This window comes from Tiliqua scincoides, chromosome 9 (assembly GCF_035046505.1).
Source record: "Tiliqua scincoides isolate rTilSci1 chromosome 9, rTilSci1.hap2, whole genome shotgun sequence".
Classification (NCBI taxonomy): Eukaryota; Metazoa; Chordata; class Lepidosauria; order Squamata; family Scincidae; genus Tiliqua; species Tiliqua scincoides.
This window is the reverse complement of record NC_089829.1, coordinates 33516346-33540969: the sequence shown is the minus strand read 5'-3', so window position 1 is coordinate 33540969 and position 24624 is coordinate 33516346. Positions and strand designations below refer to the sequence as shown.

The following is a 24624-nucleotide window of genomic DNA, read 5'->3' as shown; positions in this document are numbered from 1 at the left end:
CCCGCCTCTTTCTCCCCTCAGGCGAGTTCTCCGCCCTGATTGGCTTCCCGCTTCACCTCGACGAACGTTTGCGGCGACCAATCGGAGCGTCGATTTTCTTATTTTTTTTCTTAGTATTTTTTTGAGGAGAAACATATTTGATTGTCTTTTTTAACGCCTCTGATGAAAGCCATGAGGAAAAAAACAGGGGGGGACGACCCCCAGGATTTATACGTTGGAAGTGGGCGCGGCCATAGCGCGTGCGTGAGGGGGGCGTCGCAGGAGGGGAAGGGGCGTGGCTTAAGCAGGGTGCCTGAGCGTTCGGGAGGGGCGTGTCTTAAGCGGAGGTGTCTGAGCGTTCGAAAGGGGCGTGGCGTGGCTGTAGCCAGTGAGAGTGTTGCAACGTTCCATAGAGCGCGCGCGGGAACAGCTGAGACGCCCCAGGTTGGTGCACAGTCAGGTTAGAGGCTGGAGCGGAGCCGGTGATGGAGCACGCGGCGATCCAGCGCTTGGCCTCCAAGCTGGGCGTGGCGGCGCCCGGTGTTGTCAGGTACGCATTGCGTTGTAATGCCTGCTCAGGCTGCTTCTCTATGCATTAAGGCTGCAATCCTGTGCGCACTTTCCTGAGAGTAAGCCTCATGGGACACAATGGGACTTACTTCTGAGTAGGCAAGCATAGGATTGGACCCTAAGAACATAAGGAGAATCCTGCTGGATCAGGCCATGAGCCCATTCAGGCTGTCCACACTTTCCTGCGAGTGTCACTGAACCAAATGGGACTTACTTCTGAGTAGACATGCCTAGGCATAGGATAGAAGGCTGCAATCCTAGCCATGCTTTCCTGGGAATGAGTCTCACTGAACACAGTGGGACTTACTTCTGAGTAGACATGCCTAGGCGTTGGCTCTAAGGCTGTAATCCTAGCCACACTTTCCTGGGAGTGAGTCTCACTCCTACATAATTTTGTAAGTCTCAATCCCTCCTCAGGTGCCTTCTTTCTAGACCAGCCATTTTCAACCTTTTAGTAACTAATACAAGTAGTATATAAGAAGAACCCCACTGAATCTGGCCAAACTCCCATCTAGCCCAGCTTCCTGTATCTCACAGTGGCCCACCAAATGCCTCAGGGAGCACACAAGACAACAAGAGACCTGGACCCTGGTGCCATCCCTTGCATCTCACATTCTGAGGGAGCTTACTTCTAAAACCAGGAGGTTGCACATACCCATCATGGCTTGTAACTTGTGATGGACTTTTTTTCTGTAACTAGCATGCTGGAACATAAGAAGAGCCTTGCTGGATTAGGCCCAGGGCCCATCTAGTCCAGCTTCCTGTATCTCACAGCAGCCTACCAGTTACTTCTGGGAGCACACAAGACAAAATACTTGCATCTCGCTGACACTTCCCTGCATCTGGCATTCTTTTTACCCTTGCACCTCCCAATGAAGATGCCAGTCTATGGCTTGGGTTTAATTTGGGCCACTTTATTAAACACAAGTGACCAGTTTTTAAAACATGAAACCTACTGAGCAAATGGTCCCTCCCTTGCCAGTCTGGAAAGCGATGGATCACATCAAAAAAGTTATGTGCAGTCCAATATATTCCATTTTCCCACAATGGCCAATAAGAGTATTCTGGGAAATCCAGCAGCAGTGCAGGAAATCAACTCCCCCTCCCATGTTCTTTGCCACCAACACTTAGAGGAAGAGACCACTCCTATATATGGAGGTTCTGTTAAGCTGTTATGGGACATGAACCCTGGCCTTCTGGATCTGTGTAAAGAGAGCCTGTCCCATCTACTATTTTGTTTCTCTGATAAAGCTCAAGTGCCAGTGTGGCACGAGGCCACAAGCTGGGCATGATATAATGCTCCTGTCCAAGGAGATCCCATTTCCTTGTTCATATAGAAATGTATAACCTGTTTTATAGATGTTGGGGGACTCACAGGATGACCTAAAAAAGTTTCCAGTAGTATCATACAAAGCTGCTTTCTCTAGTTATCGCTGCTGGGTGTGTGAAGGGTGGGGGGCATAGCATAGATGTACTAAGGAACATTGGGAGACAGTTGGTGCAACACTGGGAGACAGTGTGTTGTTTTTTGTCTCCTTTTGAACCACAGATCCTTAGTGCAGTATATGTAGGTAGGTGGATCTGATGTTCTTTGCTTTGCAAAGTTGTGCAAACAAAATTAACTAATGACCTCTTCTCTTCTTTGATCTCCAGAAAAGCGGAAGAGTACCTTCGGCTGTCTCAAGTGAAATGTGCCACCTTGCTGGTTCAGATGACTGCAACTAGCAGTGCTGTAATCTGCCTGGACTTGGCTGCGGGCTTCATGAAGCACCCTATGGATAAAGTAGGACTTTACAAAAAATTATCTTTCAACCCTTGTTAAGCTCCTGGTTGGTCAGTTTGTTCTTTAATCCTCTGCTGATGATTGCTGGGTAGAGAGAAATCTTTGGTTCAGTTGCCAAAGTTGCAGCATGAGCCTATGCATATCTACTCAGAAGTAAGTCTTTTGGAATTCAATGGGACTTACTCCCAGGTAGATGTGTCTAGGATTGCAGGTGACTTTTCTTCTTTAATTTTTTTAATCCATTTACCCCATCACTTCTTTGTTCCACATCCTCCAGTAAACCCTTCTGATGCTGGGGGGGGGGGGGGAGTTTGAACCATACAAGTAGCCCGCATAGATGGCACTTGGATGGCTTTGAAACAAGACTAAACAAATTCATCCATAAGAGAATTGTATCAACTGCCATTAGCTTTGATGGCTAAATTGAGTTTCCATATTCAGAGGCAGTATTTATTTTTTTGTATTCATGCTAAAACTTCTATGCCTCATTTTGACCCAAATGGCTCACCACAAAACATATTAGACTGGAAAACATCTATGTTCTGAAAAGCAGCAAAGCTGGAATGCTGCTGTAACAGGAGCCAGCATTAATACAGTCGTCTGGGTTAGAAACCATTCACCCTAAAAAGGCAACTGAAACAAACTGGTCTTTATCAGCCTGCTAGAGGGAAGTGGCTAGCCAGGCCTGCAGACTGTCAGAGTCTAGGTGCTGTCATTAAGAAGGCCTCACAACATGTTTGCACCAATCTTGCCTCGGACAGGGGCATGGAGCTCCTGAGATTTGCAAGTCTCAGTGGGCAGGCAGACTCATGTGAGAATAACCAATCCTTTAGTTACCTGAGACCCTAGACCCAGATCAGTTCAGAGATTTAAATATGATCATTGGCACTTTGAACTGGAGGTGGGGGGATAGGACTGGGAGCCAGTATAGGTCAAATAATAATAGAGTGATGTGCTCCAAAGACTAATCCTTCAGCAACACCCTGGCCACAGGGTTCTGCACAGTTGCAGCTTTCCAGAGCAGGGTTCTGGAAGTTGTACACTCGCCTGCCCACCCACATTGTAGGAGTAGTGAACCAATGGATAGAACCATCCTACAATAATACTTTTACATTTAGGAAGAAAACCCACCTTGCAAGGCTCTGCGCTGGTGACTAGCCCACAAAATTATTGCTAGCCTGCTTGCTCATGTAAGCAACTTGTGGTCCCAAGTCTGTAAAGCTTTCCTTTGTGGTCACTTGGAGGAGTTCTTTTACTTACCTCAGGGGACTAAACAAATGCTTTTTACACACAAGGAGGAAATGTTGAATTGTTTTTCTTTGCTCTTCTTTCTTCTAAAGAGTTATCTAGTGAAACTTTCTGGCTTGAACAAGACCACTTACCAGAGCTGCTTAAGGTCCTTTGAAAGTCTCCTTGGGCTGCGCTCTGTCCTCAGCATCCGAGATTTGGCCGTTCAGTTCTGCTGCATGGAGGCAGTGAACATGGCATCAAAAATATTGCAGAGGTAGGCAATTTTGCAGGAGTGTGGTGCTTTCTACGTAATTTTCCAATGCCCCAAATCAGTCAGGATCTGGTTTTGTGTGTTTGACCTATATTTGGTAGGAGACGGCTTTCTGTATTCGTATAGGATTTACTACATGCTCAGTCCTCAGTAAGCCTGTTGTCACTTGTAAGGAAACTGTAGTAAGTTGATCCTATCAACATTTAGATGATTTGACTTTAGCCAATCAAACTGTACTAATACATTTGAGAAGAAAAGTCAAAAGTTCTGAAGAAAAGCCTACAGCAGGGGTGTCAAACTCGTTTCATAGCCAGGGCCGAATAGCATTCATGATGCCTTCTGAGGGCTGGAAGTGATGTCATTAGTCAGGAAGTGATGTCATTAAACAGGCCATAACCAAAAATAAGCACTTTTTCTAAATTAGGAACTCATTAGCTGCAAATGACAAAGAGAAAATATGCAAATCTTGATCATATTTCAAGATACGGGAGAGCCCAATTTTCACGTGGGCTGCCCTTTCAGCAATAACACTGCTCAGCAGCTGAGAGCCTGATAAAAATCTTCCGCAGGCCGCATCCGGCCCCCGGGCCTTAGGTTTGACACCCCTGGCCTACAGTGTTCCCTCCTTATCCATCTGCAGATTTTCAGTATCCTCAGATGCCAAGCCTGCAGCTGGAGAACCTCTGGGATGTGACTGGAAGAGTCGCATCTGTGAGATATTCTGAGGCATAAGGAGCCTACGTACAGCCTTCTGGTCGTGTCCGGAGGTGTTCTGAGGCCTCCGCCTATACAAATTAGAGGTGCCTTCTGGTCACATCTGGGGCATGTTCTGAGGCCCTCCAGCCGCGGATTTTGTTGTCTGTGGAATTTGGTATCCTGGAACAGATCCCCCACAAATATAAAGAGCCCACTGAATTTGCTTTGTTTTTAATTGTGTTGCAGCAGCTATCATATGAGAAGAGGTATTCTCCCCTTCCCTTGTGACACGGGGAATACCTCTTCTTCATCTGCCATTTTAAAAAAATGTTTGCTAAAAATTATGTATTTTAACAGCTCCACAGAGCACTCCTCGGTATTCGTACTCAAAAGACCCATTGTATTCAGTGGGCTTTTTCCCAGCCAAAGAAAAAAGCTGTAGGATTTTTCCCCAGCTGTAGGATTGCAGCTGTAATCGGAGGCATCATTTCAGTCACTCAAAACATTCTGTGACTGGTTAATCCAACTGATTAATCAACTTGGCGTTGCAGCTCTTGAGCCTTCAGCAACTCCCAGCTAGGAGGTCTCTGGCTGCAGGGACTGGGAAGATTCTACATCAGGGATACTGAAATGTATTTGCAAGCAAGGTTTCTACACCCACAGCCATGTTCTCAGGAAGTGGCCTTGCTGTTTCAGGTACGAATCTGGTCTGCCCAAAGCACAGCAAATGGATCTGGATTTGTCCAAGCCTTTATTCACAACGGCTGCCCTGTTTACAGCTTGCAGGTAGAGTGACCTCATCCATCGTATATGCTGCAGTTGGACTGGGGTTGGTACAAAGCAGTTGTCCTTGTGCTTGTTTTCTGATGAAAGATGCAATTTTGCACGAGAAGGAAATTAGGAGATGGTTAAGTGCATCTGTTATGTCATTCGTGTAGACACTGTGCACAGCAGAAAAAACAGAGTCTCTTATGAGATGGTCCTAAATAAAGGGTTGGCCTGTGAGCCTCTTTGCTGGGAGGACTAGTTGGAAGTTAGACAAGGAACAAGGGAGGGTGAGGTATATGGAATGCTATTTAGCTCAACCATCTCAGTCTTTCCCACCCGAGCACTTAAGTCAGTGCTTTTAAGTTGGCATGGCTTTCCAGCAACTGTATCTGAAAAATGCAGCACTGTTCAGGAGTTAGTAACTTGCAGTCTTGCCACATGGGGGCACCCTTTCCCAAAAGTACTTTCTCCCAGAAACATTGCTTGTGGGAGGAAGGCACAAGGTTGAGGGTCTGGTTTGGTGATTCCTTACTCCTCAGAAATGACATTGTGAGTATGTATGCTATCCCGTTGCTCTGCTACTTTAATTTATTTTTATTTTTGGTTTATGGTAGCTTATATATGACAAGCACTGTTTTATACACTACAGGTATAAGGAGATGGGTTTTGCATTTTGTTTTTAGAAAGTGTGTGTATTAAACATAAAATGAGCTGGTTTCTCTAATTCTACCTCTGCTTCCATATGAACACAGCAATCTCTTGGCAGTGGTTTTTATGCTCCAATAGAGAAGTGGCAGGTCTGGGCACATATGTGTCCCTCACTTTTGTGCTACAGAAGGCGTGCATGTTTTGGCAGAGGAATGCTGTACTCTGCAATCAGGACTGAAGTGGCTAAGCCGAAAGACATTCCATGCACCTTCATCCTCCCTGGCTCCTGGTTTGACATCTAATTAGCCCTTCCAGCGAAGAAGCTTACTTGTGTTCTCTCCCCTTCACCAGCTATTGGAGCCAGGAGATGCCTGACTTGAATGGAAAGCCACAAAAACTACATATCCCATGACACCTGGCAGGGAATGGTGCTCCTGAGCATGCTCAGTAATGCCTGGTCTAGTGGAGAGATCTCTAAAAACCCTTTTAGCTTCAACAGCTGTCTTCCACTGCCTGCCCTGTTTCCCTACAAGCATCAGTTTGATTGGAGGGGGAACTGGCAGGGAGGGCTGGGGACAATCTCCCACAGGTATGCTTTCTTGGAAAAGTCTCAGAGACCCAAAGATTCCTGGGGGAAAAATGCATAGGTTACTCACGTTTACTAAATGCAAGCAAACGGCTATTAAGAAACATCAATTGGGGACAACATATGGATTGTTTTCAGTAGTAGCACCTTTTGCACAAAACGTGACTTGTTGACCTAAGGTGATTTCAACTTTTTAAAAAATCCACTGGTGGTTTGTTGCAGGAGACTGAAATTAAAAGTGGACAAGAGCAAAATGACGGCTGCCTCTGGTGTGAAGAAAGCCATATTTGACCGCCTCTGCAGCCAGCTGGAAAAAATTAGCCAGCAAATCAGCCGTATGTATTTTATTCCTTGCAGCTCTCAATTCTTGTATCTACCATGTGCAGCACAAAAAAACTAACTTCAAAGAGGAACGTGAAGATTTATGGTTTATCTTGTAAGTCCTTGAACTGGTGTCAGCATTTTTTTTAAAATAAATCAACAAAATACAGTTTTGCCCACTTTGAATCGGTAAGATAGGGTAGGCTGTGCCAAGAGAATCTCAACCTGAACGAAAGCAAAACAGAGAACCATCTTTGTCCAAGGTATCATAAACCACAGTAAATAGCTTTTCTGTTCTTCCAAAGGAGAAAGCGTTCCGGGGGCTACCGAGGCTGCCAAAACCCAGAAGACATTATCCGAAAGCCTTAGAAAGGAAGAGGGTAGGTGTAATCAACTGACTTGCTTGCTACACTTGCAGAATACAGACCTTTTGTTTCATTTGTTTATAGGACTCAGACCTCCTGAGCAACTCATAGAAGGGGCTTAACTGTGGATGTGTAGTGACAGTTTCACTGTGCCTGATACCTTGCCCAGGTAGAACAATAGGCCAAGAAGGAAACAGTAGCACCTTGTTAAGTTGTGCTCATCTCCATCCAGTGGTCAGACCCATCTACTTCACCATGACTGAACACCTTTGGGCTGATGTCATGTTGTGACTAGGAGACTGAGCTGCAAATCAGTTTGAGCTTCACCTCTGCCACAAAATCACTAGGTAGCCTTAGGCAAGCCACTCCCTTAGCTTCTGTCTTCTCCATCTGCAGTATGGAGTTGATTGTACTGGCTTTGCAGATAATTGTATTATAAACTACATATCAAAGTAGTATAATACATAAGGAAAATGTGTTGAGTTCTATGGGAAACCAAAATGGAGCAGCACATGCATGTTTACTCGTGAGTAAGCAAATGTGCCTCAGTTCAGTTTCAACAGGCAGGCTGAGGGGAATGCAATGTCACCAAAATGGTTCCAGTCTGATGAACGAAGGCCCCAACAATGTCTTGAGAAGGAAAGCCCCCTCCTTCCAAGCTAACAAGGCACATGTATTGAGCCCCATGAAAAGCAAAACTGTGCCACAGGTGTGCTCATAAATAGAGTAGGCAATTGTGCTTTAGTTCTTATTGAAGGCCAGGCAAAGGAGAATGCAAGGCCACCAGAATGTTCATGAATGTGGAGCTCAATAAATGTTCCAGAATGTCCCCTTTTGCCACAGTAAAAAGGATAAAAACAGAGGCTTGAGCAGCTGGCGAACTTTTTTTAAAATCTCAAAGCCAGGTGGGGCCTGATAGAGTTAAAAAGTGGGTCCCAGTGCTAAGGAGTTTGGGAACCAATGCTCTGTATCAAGATTATATGGGAAGCTATATGTAAAGTCTTTATTCTAGTAGGCCCTTCCCATCAAGTAGGGAAGGGCCTTCCCATCTAGTAGGCCCTTCCCATGTGTTTGGCACCTGTGGATTTGATACATTGTGGGTGCCAGCCCTACAACTGAAGGGTCTCAAGGACCTCTCGGATGTGACTGGAAGGTGCTTCCTGTTGCATCCAGGAGGTCCTCTGTGGGCTCTTCCACAGATTTAATTTTCCACGGAAATCAGTATTCACAAGGGGTCTGGGAAAGAGGGCACACTATACAGGGTGACCCAAAAGTAGGTGGACAGTAAATGATAACATCTATTCCACCTACTTTTGGGTCACCCTGTATGTGGATTCAGCTCAAGAAATGCATCCAGAATATATCTTGGGTGACAGACTTTTTCAACTAGCTAAGACTGTGTTTTCCTTTTGGGGGGGGGGTGTCAAACTTGCTATCTGAGAGCATCTTTGAAAAGTTTTTTGTTTTTTTTTCCCTTGGCAGTCATTGAAAGAGAGGCTGAGATCCCTCGCAAGCGTCCAAAAACCGAAACCAACACAAAAGAAGAGTATGAAGAATGGAAAAAGAGAATTCTGGAAAATGCTGCCAAATCACAAAGGGATGATGTTTGATTTGATCATATCACAACTTTGGCCGCCCTTCCACCATTTTAACTTCAAGTGTAATTTTATGCGAGCAGTGTCTTTTAGGACTTGTTAAGGCATTGATTTCCTGTTCCTATCCCAGTTGAGAAGATTGCCATTCAGTTGTGTAAGGATTGTTCATGAGGAAGAGATGAATGCAAAAACTAACCCCATCAACTGATCAGTCTCCTCCATGAGGACTAGGCTGCTGAAATGGCACACCAAATCTCCAAAACTTGAGTTTCCTGGAGGAGCCTTTAGTCGTTGTCAGACTACCTTATTTCATTGTTGAGGCTCTTGGGGATCACTTTTGAAGTTGCTTGTGTCTCTTGCAGTATAGCAGGTTGAACTTTGTTTTCTACTGAAATGGTTACTATGCAAAAGAATGGATTGTGAAGGTGGAGTCAGAAGCATCATATCAAAAGCTGGATTCTGTACCATTAAATTTCCTCTGTCTTTTGCCTCTGGATGCAGAATGAGATCTCTACCTCAACCACACTGGCTGATAGGTAAAACCCATTAACTTCATTGGAATTCACTCACTTAAGGAGATTCAATTTGTACCTAAGTGCAAATCTGAAAGGTCAGCCTCCACTTTGCAATCATTTCCATCCTTTCAAATTTTCTCTGTGCAGGAAGCTGATATTTGACAATGGCTTGTGCATGGGACTATTCAAGCAACATATCTTCAGTATGTTGCATTTTTTTCTTTTTAACGATGCATCGCCCTGGTTTATTTTTATAATGACTTTCTGTAAGGCACAATTCATCTTGGAGAAACAGCAATAAATATTTTTATTTCTATGTTTCCATTACTTTCTTTTACACTTTGCAAAGAATTGGGGGTCTATCAGTGTTGCTATGTTTTGCCTTCTTTCGGGGAGCCCAAGATTGCCACTTCCCTAATGGTCAAGAATAGGTACAGGAGGCCACAGAGATTAGATTTACTTGTTGATTATTCTTCACTTGCCTAGTGGTAGATTTACTTGCAAATTCATATGATGCTACACCTCAGTGGCGGGGGGGGGGGGGCAGAATGCAGTCTTACTTTCCATCCCATGCGGAGTTCTTTTCCTTCCCAGACACCTTGCAGAGGGGGGATTGTTATTCAGCCCAGTTCCTCTTTTTTTTTTTCCTGATCCCCTGAGTTTACTCCTAAATTCACAGCACTGTCAATTGATTCCTTTTTATGCCGGCATCTGTCCTCATCATTCTAAAAAAGGCCTTTGCACTGTGTGCAGAAGTAAGACATTTGCCCCTGGTTTCATGAGAGGATCTCCTTCTATGAAAAAAGCATCAGTGGCACCTTTCAATGGCACATTTTGATCTGATTGTCAGCCTTACCCACATGATCCCTTTGTCCTATTTGGCTATGGCAAGCTGTATGATAGGATTGTGTGCATAATTAAGATATTCATCTTTTTCAGCCTTGCAGAGCAAGAACCTAAAGGCTAACAAGCTTATGATCAATTAATAATATTGCCAGTGCCATCAGGATGTTATGTTTGACAAAGCTGTATCAGAAACACTAAAGTCATGTGAGCCACCACAACCAATTGGCTGAAACAGCAGCATAGAAAAATGAAACCAAGGGCTGGGAGGGCAGAAAAGGAGGAGGAAAATGGCAGCAAGCAACAGTAGCACCAACTGGGGGATCAAAATGGGGAAAAACAGCAGTGAAGAACTAACATCTGGCAAGACTTTTCAGTCTGATGGACTGTGTCTAGTGTAGTACTTTTGAAGTGCACATGAAAGTGAGAATATTTCTTCACCCATGCCCTAAGGGTTCTCAAAGTTAAATTATTAAAGAAAATGTCCCACTTAGAACAGGTAACTACCAATCACTATCATATAACTGGAGAAAACAAGGCACATCAGCCGTATGTCAAACGGCATCATCTTTTGTCCCCTACACATGATAAACCTTTAACTCAACAGAATGGATTTCTCCCAGTGGAGCATCGCAGGCTGCCCTATTTGGCTTGCAGGCAAAAATATAAGCACACTTGTGACTATGTGACAGAGGAGGAAGGAAATCTGGTTTCCAGATAAGCAGAAGTAGGCCACTTGCTAAATCAAGGAGTCCTTTGGTTTTTCAGTCAGCTCCAATGGGTTATGCAGGATTCTCTGACATGCTGGGGAATCTCCTCAACCTGTTGGCTGCAGCAACCACGTAGAAATGTTTCTGTAAAGAGATGGAGAAATTAGACTGTTAGGATGGGGTAGTGCAGGGGTTTCCAAACCTTGGCCCATGGGCCACATCTGGCCATCCAGATGATTTTATCCAGCCCATGTGATCACCTTTGGAGACCAGCACACAGGTCTGGTTCTCAGTGCCCTGCTTAGAAGTGGGAACCCTGCCAGCACCTCTCTCGACCAGCTGCAGAGGTGGTTTGCAGGGATAGTTCAGAGCCGAGCGAAGGGCCTCCCCCACAGTTCAACCTGTATTTTCATTCAGGCCTGACAGGCAGAGATGAAAATGGTGAAGCATCCTATCTCCACTAACCCCTGAAAAACTTGACCTATCTAATGACTGCTTACTTTAAAGGCACAGAAGGAGGACAATCAAGGAGGGGGACATCAGGGAGGGTTTTTGTGTACAGACATCAGAAAAAACCTGGCTGCCTCAGAGCAGAGAGCCCCTAGAAAATAACCCTCCACAAAAGCAGATTTTCATAAGGTTCTTATACAGTACAACTATCAAATTCAACTCTAGAAAGCAGGTCTTTGCTCTGCAGTGCAGATTTGTAGAACCCTCTGTGCAAAGGTATCAGTTTTGTTTATTTTTTTCCATTTGCATCCCCATCTTTCAGTCCATGACAGCCCTCAAGCTGGCTTGGTACTGATTCACCCTACTCAGTTCAGTCTCTCTCTCTCTGTCCAGCAGCCAGCATTACTGCCCTTCCCTTAATTGCAATAGTTTGAGGATTCAAGGTGTTGACATGATCAAAGGGGAACAGCAACTGCTGCTTGTGATCTTGGTCATTTGGACAATTTAGCAGTTTAGATTGATACTCGAATCCTCCCCAGGGGGAGAAATGAAATTTTCTGTCTTGTCATAGAGCAAATTCCATATTTTTCTGTCGGAGTTGTGCCTACAGTGACTGGTGTTGCAGTAAAGATAGCCAAAATGCCTTGGATTAAGAAGAGCTACATGGGAGAAGGTGGATTCAAAGGCAGTGGGGCAATGTTTACACCTTGAAAAGCAGGTGTGGCTGACTCCTTGCAATCTGCTCTGTTGCCATTCTGGGCAAGAGTTAACAGATATAGCCCAATTCTGGAGCATCCTGTTTACTAATACAACTGCAGGCAACTGGTGGCGTAGCTGGACAGGGGCAGAGCATGCAGTCTGGCAGGGAGCCTCAGCGGGCAAGCAGCCCCTCCCTTCGGAGCCATTCCCTGCGGGGGGGATCAAAATGGAGCTTTTGTTTGGGAAAAGACCAGGTTTCTTCCGTCCTCCTCCTCAGCCAGATACTGCACCTCAAGGAGATTGACGTCAAGATCAGTGCCTCTGCACATGCACGGATGGAGCGCTACAGCCACTATAGTGGCTGTGATGAAAAATCTCTGCACATGTGCACCCCTTTGTATACCTGCAGCCGGGGCTGGCCCATCCATGACACGAACTAAAGCAGTTGCCTTAGGCACTAGATGGGGGGGCACCTATCTCTCTCTCTGTAGCTGTTCCTCCTCCTTCCACTCTCCAGTTTGGAAAAGGAAGGGGAAATATGGAGGAGCGTGTGGAAGGAGAACATTGGAGAGTGGAGGGAGAAGCAGAGACTGGCATGGCACCTCAGGCATCAGGAGGCCTTGGGCCAGCTCTGCCAGAGGCTTTTCACTGTGTTCCTTTACTGTGCTACAATGCCTTCCTTAAATAGCATCTGGAGCAATGATAAAGACACTGAGCACATGCAGAATGCCTGGACTCCCCCAGGCTGCAAGTAACCACAGCCATGCAGCCTTCCTCTGACCCTGATCCCTGGCCGCGAATACGTATTGTCCATGATGGTAAAGAAGCTCCTGAGAGCACAGACATTGCCTCCCTGCCAGTAATTGCAGCCTTGAGTCCTCCCATCATGTTGCTTCCTTGCCTCTGCATGGGGCATAACTGAAACCAGACTAAAATTCAGAGGTTGGTCGTCCTCTTTGGTAGGTTATGGCACTCTCTTCCCAAAGAAGTTCACATAGTATCCAGATGTGCAGGTTTTTAATAATAAATAATTTTGTCTTCCTCACCAGGCTGCCTTTGTCTTTTTTTGGTCAGTTGTTTGTTTTGAAACCTTTTCTGTACCCTCCCCAACTATTAATGGATTATGAATGCAGCAAATAAAAAAATCAGTTCACACCTGAATCTCTCCCTCTCCCCCTTCCTCGACAGGCACCCTTACATTGAGGAGGGGGAGAGTAATGTCCCTCTTCACCCCAGCACAATGTCTTTTATAGTGGCTGCCTGCTGGTGTCTCTTTGCATCTTTTTAGATTATGAACCCTTTTGGGACAGGGAGCTATTTAGTTATTTGATTTCATCTGTAAACCACTTTTTGAACTGTTGTTGAATAGTGGTATATAAATACAGGTTGAGTCTCATTATTCACCAGGGTTCTCTTCCCAGAAAGTACATGGATGGCAAAAATCGCATTAAAGCAAATCCATTTAAAAAACAATGTCCTTTTGCTGGGTGATATAAAAACAGCCTTGCTGACCTCTGTGATGTAGGATAGAGTCATTAAGAAGACAATCCATCAATTATTCTCTCTCCAGGAGCTTAGAAAGGTTTCACTCTGAGTGCTCCCTTCACCCAGAGCAAAGTTATTTTCTTTCATATGTTCAGGGGGAAGGGAGGGGTCACTTGTGTAAGTGCCTGGTAAGAGAATGATGAATTGTCAGCTGGCTGCCCTCTCTCACATTAAACTATTGTTAAACTACTGTTGTTGTTTTTTTTAATTTAAAGGGCCCTTCTCTGAGAAAAATCTGTGGAAACTGTGGTTAATTAAGTTATACCTGTAATCCCTTGCATGACTGTCTCTCTGCAATAGTAAGAAAAGCAGTTTTTTAAACTGTGATTTTAAAGGGATGCATTTTTCCCCTTCTCCAGGGATCAGCACATTCATTCTCATTTGCAGTGGCTATTTGTGTCGAGTCAAATCTGTGTATAACAAGGTTGGACCTATACTATTCATCATCATCAATCATCATCATCATCATCATCATCATCAAAGTTGGCTTACCTTCCACTTCCGGTGAGCCATGTATCTCTGGAGTAGCACCTGAGACTTCAAGTGAGCCTTGGATTTCTTGGCTTTGCTTGGCAAATTTGTCAGCCATTCATGCTTCAGGCAATTTGCTGCACTGATTCGGCCACTGGATGGGGGTGGGGGAGAGACTTTGTAAATGGAGTGCCTGCATCCCAATCTCTCCCATATGCTGTTCAGTCTGAATGGATCCAGAAACAAATGCCAGTCCCCTGTTCCTAACCTCTTGCTTCCCATCTTTATTTTGCAACCAAATGACATTTAGAGAGGATGATGGAGACAGGAGGTCCTTGTTCAGGCCAGTGAACTCAAGGAACGGTGAGAGCTAGTGTAGCATCCCAGCTAAGAGACAGAGTTGCCGATCTGGGGTTTTCTCCAATTTGGATCTTGCCTCTGCCATAAACTCACTAGGTGGGGCCTTAGGCAAGCTGATCTTTCTTCCCTCCAGTCTTCACTAGTTGCAATAGGGGGATAATAATGCTGACAAACCTCACAGGGTTGCTGTAAAGACAGCGTCAAGATAATACATGTGAGCACTGTGGATGCTCAGTAAGCATTATGCAAATACCAAGCACTAGTAAAGTACTAGCAGTATTTCCCTGCAAACTATTAGCTGTCCACACTCCATTCAAAAGGCAAGTGTATGGAGCTTCTGAGCTTGCTGGTGATCTACTACTTCAAGTGGGAATAAGTCTCTTGGGGGGCCCCAAGGGCTTACCAGTCCCTAGAGCCAGAATCTCTGTACCTCTTTTCCTTGATGAGGAGTCTGGAAACAAAGTCTTTTGCTTCATCAGACACTTGCTCAAATGCTTCTGCATCGAAATCCCAGCTGCAGTTGACGATATAATTCATGGTCTCTGTGTCCGTCTCCCCAAGGAAGGGGGATAAACCGCTGAGCCTAGAACAGGAAATGGAAAGCACAGCATGGAGAAGCTTATGGCTCTATGCATCATATATCCATTTTGTAGGGAAATATGCAAATAGAATGCAAAGTGTTTCCCCAGAAGCTGTGCAACCCTCATTCGGGACCAGCTCCCACAATCAAGATTATACAGGAATATTTTTATCCTAGCCTATACTACTTCAGGCAGTTGGGAGATGGGGTTCACTGTTTAAATCCTCCCCCACAAAGGGAAAAAAAGTAATCTCCCTGCCCATAGAATGTCACAGAACACTCCTCACCTCCCCAAAAGGCTACTGTTCCAAATGCAGGGAGATGTTGGCTTTCCTAGAAGCACGAAGAAGGGACTGTGCTGATACAAAAGTACTTCTTCATGCAGTCCATTATCTATAGAATTTAATGCCATAAGATTTGATGACAACCATTGACTTTTAAAGGGATGAAATAGATGTATGAAACACTGCCATGCCTATGGGGAGTCAGGGGGTAAATACCCTAGGGTACCCCGCCTGTGGGGATGGCAACACCTTCCTCACCTCTCACTACCTTCTTCACACCATTTGGAGGACCGGAAAGGTCACACATGGCCTCCATGCATGGCCTCCATGCATGGCCTCCCACACATGGTCTCCCTGGCCCTCGGAAGGTCTTCTAAAGCCTCCAGAAGGTCTTTAAATCTCAATTCTCCTTTTCAGCAAAAACTGGAAATGACATTTAAGGCCTTCTGGAGGCCTCGGAAGGTCTTCAGGGGGCCAGAGAAAGTAGTGCACAGCCGTTTTCAGCCCTCAGAAAGCCCCTAGATGTGGGAGAGGGCAGCATTCTGCGGTCCTGGCCCAGGTTGGCAAAGGGACCAGGATCACCAACGGCATGAGGATAGATATATCAACAGCTACAAGCCCTGATGGGTATGTTGAACCCCCCCAAAGGTCTGAAGCAGTGCGTTTGAATTCCAGTTGCTGGGAAGCAACAGCAAGGGAGGCTATTTGCTACATTGACTTGTGGGCTCTGTGGAGGCATCTGGTTGGCCACTATGGGAAACAGGATGCTAGACCTGCTGACCCTTCACTCTGATCACACAGGATTCTCTGAATGTTCTTATTCAGACTGGTGGTTTGCTACTACATTTTGTGTAATTATAGTGGGGTCACAAGGGGACATTCCCACCTCCCCAACTATCACCTCCAATCTGAAGCATGCAATGGAGTCAGCATAACACAAAGATCCACTCCCCGGTGGGCCCAGACAGGCTCCTGCAGCAGTTTTTGGCATGCCATCCCCTGGCCCTTCCTACAGAGATTGTGCTGTCACACCTGTGCTGTCATACCCTTTTGCTCCTGGAGGAGTGTACTCACAGCATGTATGCTATGACGCCAATGCTCCACATGTCCGTTGGGAATGACACAAAGTCATAGTTCACCACTTCGGGAGCCAAGAATTCCGGTGTGCCAAAATTAACTTTCAGCTTCTCCCGGGGCTTGTATCTTTACCAGAAACAAGAAAGACAATAAGAATGGAACAATATTCCAAGGGACACTTAAATTATATACAACAGTGGGAATTTGTTGTTTATTTGAAATATTCAGGACACCCCCCCCCCCACTTTCTACGGCAAGAATTATACTTAATATGATGATATAATATCAAACCATTATAATATAGTATGCACAATTCCATTATTATGACTCAAAATGTCATCGTTAAATATGTTTCAGTTAATATGCTTGTACACATGGTTGGCAAAGGCAGGGCATCAAATGCCACCACTATTCAGATTCACAGAACTTTATGGTACCACATGTCAACCTTTAACCAAGTGACAAGGCAATAGGCTCCTCCTTTTCGTGCACTCCCTGTTTTTGAAAAGAGAGGAATGTAGCCGAAGAGGAAGTATGGAACAGAGGAGAGTGATAGGCTAGAGTGTCTCAGGCACTCTAGCCCACCAGTCTTCTATTCTCCACCCTTCTCTTCCTCCTCCACTCCATTTCCCTCTTCCTTTCCAAATGTGCAAAAGTGTCCCTCTTCCTTTCCTTGTGCAAATCCAGGAAGCACAAGAGGAGGTGTGGGAGTGGCAGAGATTTTTTTGAGAATTTTTTTATTAAAAGTGTCTATTCCAATGTCTATAAACTAATTACAATTCAAGTAAATCTGTTGCTCTTATCAATACCTTCCCTAAAACAAAGGGGTTCAATGGGTTGATTTGACCATGGATTCCTCCCTCTGGTCTTTGGTGATATTTTATTTTAGTTTTGTGCTGTTGGCTGTCCAGGTCTCTTTCACAATTTGACTGCATTTTTTTGTATTTTAACAAATACAAATTTGTTTAACAAATACAATTTTAACATGCTAATGATTTCAAATTATGCTGCTAGCCACCTTGGAAATCCTTGACTGAGAGGCAGGGTGGAAATAGTTGAATAAATAAAAGGGGCATCACTACAGAAAAGGCCCTGTAGGTTTCCTCAGTAATCACCTGCCTAGCCTCCAAAGGCATGAAAACCAATACAATCACAGCAGTATAGCAAAAAGTGTTCCTCACCTCCTTGCTAATCCAAAATCAATTATTTTAATCTGGTTTCCAGTACAATTCACACATAGTATGTTCTCAGGCTAGAAAAGAAAAGGGCATATTTAACACAGTTAGAGACATAGGATTAGGTAAGATTAAGGGTCAGCATCTTTGGGCAACTGCTACAGTCCCCTGCTGATCCCTGAGATCACTTCTGCACCCATAGCATTTGTGTGGTGGTGGCAGAGCAATTCTCTCTGTGGTTGCTGAGACCCCTTGAAACCCAGAGCTCACCCTGAATGACAGCATCAGTGCAGATGTAATGAATGAGACCTGCACTTGCATGCTCCCTCCCTTCCTTGCTCACTCAGATTCCGACCCATAGTTCACTGTTCTACCCAAACCAACAAGTTTCCAAACTAAGATTACACATCTAGTTCACACTGCAATCTTGGTTTGCAGGTCAATGACAAGTTGTGCAAACCATAGTTTGCCCAGTTGGGACATAATAGCACATGATGGTTTGCTGCTAAATCCAAAGGAAATCAGAGCATGAGAGAAGAGCAGGGCACCAGTTCAGAGCTCACCGCCAACCACTGTTTGGCATGATGGCTGAACCAATCTGAAGGCTCCGCCCACAAGCATACAAATTAAAAGACAAGGCACAGTAGAAGAGAGAGGATACGGGCATGGATCCTAATGTTTCCTTCTGCTAGCAGAAATCCTCTTCTACTTATGGAAGCGAGACCTCCAGCCTGATAAAAGAATGCAAAATATGCGTCCGCCAAATGAGGATGACTTCTTTGGGTCACACCAGCTTCTATGCAAGACTTTTTACAAGCTTTGTTTAGAGCCCACTAGATTTGACACGCCACATGCTGTATCTTCCTTACTTAGAAGCGCTTCCAACTTTTAAATATTCACTCTAATTATGATACAGAGTCAGTAAGCCAAACTTTCCATCACCTTTAAGTCTAGATGAAGGATGTAATGTTGATGCAGGTAGTGGATCCCTTCACATATTTGCTTGGTAAATAGAATGGCGTCCAGTTCAGTAAGACTGTAGTTTTCATCAGTGATTCGATCAAACAGTTCACCACCATTGACACTAGCTCAGTGAAAGAACAGAAAGGAGAGGGGAAAATAGATACCTCCTTATTAGTTCAGCTGATTTCTATATGTCAGCAAATCCCAAAGCCAAAACTGCAAGGCTTAAATCTTTAAGAAATGTAATTTGAATTTAATGTCAATTATCCACCCAAAGCCATGCAGCCAGAGTATACATCTAAGCCCCAAAGGGTTTAATAGTGCAATCCTATGCATGTTTATTCAGCAGTAAGTCCCATCAAATTCAATGGGACTTGCTCCCAGGTTAATGGACATAGAGCTCCAGCCTAATAGTATGGGCAGTCCAATCCCATGCTTCCCCGTGTCCAAAAGAACAGCAGCACCAAAATGGCTACTGCTGTATCCCACGGGCGAAGGGAAGCTGCTGGAGGTCTCCTCAAGGAGAAGGGGACTTTCACTGAGGGAAGGAAACTTTCCTCAGACTTTCATCCCCTTCCCCCAAGGAAAACCCCAGGCCCAGCAATGAGGCTTCTCAAGTGTGCACTGGCTGTTTTGTGGGTGGAGACTTAAGAATTTCTGTGTCGGGTTTTTCAGCCTGACATGGAAGACAGGATCTGGCAGAGGAGGCCTCCACTGGTCTCTTCCCCCAAAGTGAACCTCTGGTGGCTTCCCTCCTCCCTCCTGGAGGTCAACGCCAGTGCTAAGGACCATTAGGATTAGGCCCACACTCCCTATTGTAAGTGCATATAGAATTGCAACTTGAGTTTGACAAATCAGTCAACAGTTTTAATCAACAGAAGTGGTGGGCTGGCTGGCATGGCAATGTTAGTTAAGCAGTTGTTGCTATGAAAAAAAGATTGATGGAGCCGGTGGAGTTTTTAATCTTATATTGTGCATTCCAATCTGTTTATTAGCTACTGTCAGTATTAACTGCATTGTATATTACCAATACAGTACTTTGCATATTTAATTTTAAAGCACCAGTTTCACAAAACTAAATTTGATCTTTCATCATTTTAGTGTTGACTGTAGTCTATGGATAAAATTGCAATACTGATTGACATTTAGAAGTGGGAGTTCAGCTGCCATGACATGTAGGGCCCTATCATCAGTTCTTTCTTTTTTTTAAGATTCAGAATGAGAAATGATTGAACTGGAAATTAAAATGATGGGAGAAAATCCACAAAATGCATTATGCACGAGCATGCAACGGGCTTTTAACCATCAGTCACAAATGAACCTGGAAGCAGAAATTAAAATAAACCCTGCCTTTGTTAGGGAGGCACAATAATTTGTAATACTATGACGTGTGCAGCTTGTGCAAAAACACATACAGTTTCATTAACTCAGAAAATGTTCAGATAGTCTTAATGACTCACTATTCCATGATTAAGGTGAGGTTGTTCTTGGATTCGAAAGCATCATAAAGCTGAATCAGATTGACGTGGTTTAGTTGGTTCATGATGTTGATTTCATTTTTCACTTCTTCCTGGAATATTAAGAGTCTGGTTAGCATTAGCAACAGCAGGGAGACCTACCTCTTCACTGTTATTTTATCTTATACCCTCCAATGAGCTCAAAGCAGCCAAATCCAGGGTCCCTTAAGTGAGACCAGTTTATATTTTATTATTATTCCCCGTGTAGCACCATCAATGCACATAGAACTTTATCAAGGAAAAAAGACGTCAACAGGTAAAGATCTTTCTTTACTCAGTGTGCAATCTGTGGAGTTCCTTGCCACAGGATGCGGTGATGGTATGTGGCCTAGATGCCTTTAAAAGGAAATTGAACAGATTTAGGGATGAAAAGTCCATCATAGGTTACAAGCCATGATGCATCAATCTGGTTCTAGAAGTAGACTGTCTCTGAATGCCAGATGTAAGGGAGTGGCAATAGGATGCAGGTGTCTTGTTTGGTTCCTGAGGCATCTGTAAGATACAGGAAGCTGGACTAGATGGACCTTTGGCCTGATTCAGCAGGGCTCTTCGTATGTTCTTATGTTCCTGCTTTGAGGAGCACAGTCTATGGCATTGATATATGATCCTGAACACGATATCATGCTTTGTTCAGGGAGGGCCGTAGTTGGGCAGAGCACCAGTTTTCCATGCAGACCGTCCTGGTTTTAGTCCCTGACATCTCCAGTAGCGCTGGAGAGGCCCCTGCCTGAGACCCTGGTGAGTTGCCAACAGGTAAGCAACACTAAGCTATCATCTGGGTCAGTGTTCTTCAACCTGTGGATCACAGCCCCAATGGGGTCGCAAAGCCTCCTTTGGTGGGTGGCAGCAACCTTTCAAAGCCTGCGCAAGAGAGGGTGTGGATCCAATCCAATAATGGTACTGCCTTATCAAAATAGAGTTTCTTGATAGAATCCTGCACAGCCTCTTCACTCTGTCTTGTCCTGCAGCTCCAAAGGCTGGCCCTGCTCAGGCCTGCTACTTCACAGGATAGTCCTAAGGACAGACATTGTTGTGAAGACATAAGAAGTAGGGGGAAACAGGGTGGGCAGGGACAAGAGCTGGTAGTGGGCAGATTGTGTTCCAGGAGGGAGGTGGGATCAGCAGTGGGTTCCCAGTCATTTATTTATTTATTTATTTATTTATTTATTTATTTATTTATTGAGCTCAAGGTATGAAAAAAGGTATGAAAAAAGGTATGACCACTGATCTAGGAAAGCAGTGGCTTCCTTTGCACATTTAAAACATGTCAGTGGATCACATGGATTCTAATTTTTAGAAAGTGGCCATGCCAGGATGAAGCCAGCACACCTCTGATCAAGGTTACATAGTCAGTTCACAAGGTTGTGGATTCATTACCCAGCATGAACCAAGGCATCCCTTGGAATCTTCAAGAATGCAACATAGTAAACACTACCCTGCAGTTGTTATTTTAGGGCTGATCAGCAAGGGCAGGAAGCTGTCTTGTCATCAGCAATGGCAGCTGTCTTTCAGGGTAATTGGTCAGCCATTACTGATCCCTCTTCACTGAGCAACCTCGGGGTTTGCAAGGCCCAGCAGGTGCAATATGAACTATTCAGATCTTCCTTCCTTTATTTATTTTTTTAAAGAGGATATAGTTACCCTTTCTTTTGCTACTTTCACTTTGATGATTTTGGCCGCAAGGCAGAGTCCAGTTGACTTTTCTGTGCACTTGTGAACTTGACCAAAACGCCCCCTGTTGATGGATGGAGAAGACAAATAATGAATCCCAAAGAGAAAACGGCTTAGGAGATGACTCGCTACAGATGCCTCCGGAGAACGACTATTCTTATCGTCAATTAAAAATAACCTGGTACAAAGCGAATGGAATCGGTCAGGAGTCCAGGAGCTCCTCTTTCTCCCAGCTTAGGGAGGATTAAGCTTGATCTTTCCAGCCAGTTGTTCAGTGCTTACGTTAAAATATTACACCCCATTTGTATTCCTCCATTTCACAATGGAATGACGAGCCACCAAAGGTCTGTTTTGGTTCCATAACCGTACGTTCCTTGCCTGCTGTCCTTCAGTAATGCATGATCAAAGCTGTCTTAGCATGGATATTTGGGGCAAGCTTATAATTTTCTAGATAAAAAAAAAACTATGGGCAGAAGATCTCAATGCCTACATTAGAATCTCTAGGTCAGCATTTCTCAAAGTGTGCTCCTACAAGCCCTGGGGCTCCCTGAGAATCCTTCAGGGGCTCCAGCAGTACCCCATCAGTGGTCACCATCTGCCCCTTGCCCTGTTTGCACTGGGACTCCAAGACTCCTCTTAAGACTCCTTTTAGGAGCATAAAGGGCTCTCAAGGCTGACAAGTATGAGAAACACAGCTCTAGATTGAGAAAAATAAAAACCAATTCTGCAAACATATGAAATCTTTGATCCTGTGCACACTTACTTGGGAGCAAACCATGCACATTTACATGGGAGTAAATCCGTTGAGCATAGTGGGATTGACTTCAGAGTAAGTATGTATAAGATTTCACTGTAAAGTTACAGCATGATTTCTGTGTGCTTATAGATAAGTAAATCCCACTGTGTTCAATGTATTTCTGATGCTTCAGAGCACCACACTCCTCTCCTCCATAACCCCTCTTCCTCACTATTCCTCTCTTCCTTTTGCAATCCATTGAGCGGGAGGAGGAAGACTAGTGGAGGTGTGTGCCTCTTGAAAATCTGACACTTGAGACACTGTCCCAGTCAGCCTTATGGATGGGCCGGCCCTGAAAAAAATATATTAGGGATTCCAATCACAGAATCTCTTTGTCACAACTAGTTTGGCCTTGAGAGTGCTGGGAGAGACACTATCAAGCTCAGTTACATGCATTCTGCTGCCACATCCAAGGATCTGTGGCTCATAATAGCTGTTATATAGGAACATTAGCAGTGAAATAGAAGAGGACCACCTCACAGACCACATCCCTCCCTTAAGCCATACAGGTCTTCCTAAGTACTCTTCTAAACTTGACATGCAATTGCTCCCACAAACCTAGTGAGGACCAGTGAGGATCTTCTTCTAGGGGCAATCCAGTCCTTGTGGGGTATGGAGAGGAAGACTCCACTTGTTTCAGGATCCTACCCACTACCTTTACAACTTCTCACCCTCTGTTCAGGTGCTCTGCACCCTGCAAGGAGTCTGAGAATCAGCATGTTAAAAACAAAACTTTTCTGATATTCCTACCCCAATTAGGATGATGCTTTTAGGAGGGCTGACCAAATGGCTGATTCAGAGACAAGAGTGATCCCACTTTGGTCAGTGGACTTTTCTACCAGCACAGTCACTTTTGATTTCTTGATATTTATAGTCCATGGACAGACTCTAAAACAAGCAGAACTCTTCCCCCCCCCCTTTTTAATGGATCCAGGAGACTTTGAATGGTTAGCTCATCAAAGCCCATTATAGTTAGACTCACCCTCCCAAGACCTCGTGATGACACACTGAGTAACATGCAGTCAACTCTGTTTGCTTGATGCTCACAATTCGATGTTCAAAAGGAGCAGGAGGTGAGGGACTGTCATCTGAGAAAGAAACAACAATTGTAAGGATTATCTGCTGTGACAAACAGTTGAACATCATTTGATTTCCTTCCTCCCATACAGTCGCTTCCCCAAGTGCTTCCCCAAGATTACAGGCATCTCCAATTACTCTTAACATAAGCATGGTGTAGGTACTACACCAATAGCGGAGAGGCAGGATGGTGTAGTGCTTCTGGAGTTAGACTTGGAAGATCTAGGTTCAGATCCCTGCTCAGCCATGAAACATCTGAGATGACCTTAGGGATTGACCCAAAGTCACCCTGGAAGCTTCATGGCTGAGCCAGGATTTGAACCTTCCTTATGAGGAAAGGCTACGGCGTTTGGGCCTCTTCAGCCTAGAAAAGAGACACCTGAGGGGGGACATGATTGAGACATACAAAATTATGCAGGGGATGGACAGAGTGGATAGAGAGATGCTCTTTACACTCTCACATAACACCAGAACCAGGGGACATCCACTAAAATTGAGTGTTGGGAGAGTTAGAACAGACAAAAGAAAATATTTCTTTACTCAGCGTGTGGTTGGTCTGTGGAACTCCTTGCCACAGGATGTGGTGATGGCGTCTGGCCTGGACACCTTTAAAAGGGGATTGGACATGTTTCTGGAGGAAAAATCCATTACGGGTTACAAGCCATGATGTGTATGTGTTTTAGAAATACATGATTTTATTTTAGAAATAAATTTCTAAATTTTAGAATTGATTTTCCTGATTTTAGAAATGGGCTATGTCAGAATGCCAGATGCAAGGGAGGGCACCAGGATGAGGTCTCTTGTTATCTGGTGTGCTCCCTGGGGCATTTGGTTTGCTGCTGTGAGATACAGGAAGCTGGACTAGATGGGCCTATGGCCTGATTCAGTGGGGCTGTTCTTACGTTCTTAACCTGGATCTTTCCGGCCTAAGTCCAACTCCAGAAACACTCACCCCAGCCTCACCTACCTCACAGGGTTGGGGCGAGGATAAAAGGAGGGAAGGCACCATGCACACCACCACCCTGGGGGAAGGATGATATAAAAGTGTGAAAAATAAATATGGGGGTGTGTGAGGCTGT

The 24624-nt window shown here is 44.7% G+C and overlaps 2 protein-coding genes across 4 annotated transcripts in view; one reads left to right on the top strand and one right to left on the bottom strand.

Moving 5' to 3' along the window:
• The first annotated feature begins 425 nt into the window (after window positions 1-425).
• ORC6 (origin recognition complex subunit 6) lies at window positions 426-9643 on the top strand. Its single transcript, XM_066637740.1, has 7 exons — window positions 426-529; window positions 2203-2332; window positions 3673-3836; window positions 5226-5315; window positions 6754-6866; window positions 7158-7232; window positions 8700-9643. Exons 1-7 carry the CDS (start codon window positions 465-467, stop codon window positions 8825-8827), a joined length of 765 nt encoding a protein of 254 aa, XP_066493837.1. The 5' UTR covers window positions 426-464; the 3' UTR covers window positions 8828-9643.
• MYLK3 (myosin light chain kinase 3) overlaps window positions 9605-24624 on the bottom strand; it is a 30029-nt gene continuing 15009 nt past the window's right edge. For all 3 annotated transcript variants that reach the window (XM_066637739.1, XM_066637737.1, XM_066637738.1), the window contains exons 5-13: window positions 23451-23556; window positions 21643-21736; window positions 19945-20054; window positions 18464-18605; window positions 17528-17598; window positions 16344-16472; window positions 14836-14988; window positions 14067-14199; window positions 9605-11024 (exon numbers count right to left, since the gene is read on the bottom strand). In XM_066637739.1, coding sequence (XP_066493836.1) covers window positions 10953-11024; window positions 14067-14199; window positions 14836-14988; window positions 16344-16472; window positions 17528-17598; window positions 18464-18605; window positions 19945-20054; window positions 21643-21736; window positions 23451-23556 — 1010 coding nt within the window. In that variant the 3' untranslated portion in view covers window positions 9605-10952. The remainder of the gene's footprint in view (window positions 11025-14066; window positions 14200-14835; window positions 14989-16343; window positions 16473-17527; window positions 17599-18463; window positions 18606-19944; window positions 20055-21642; window positions 21737-23450; window positions 23557-24624) is intronic.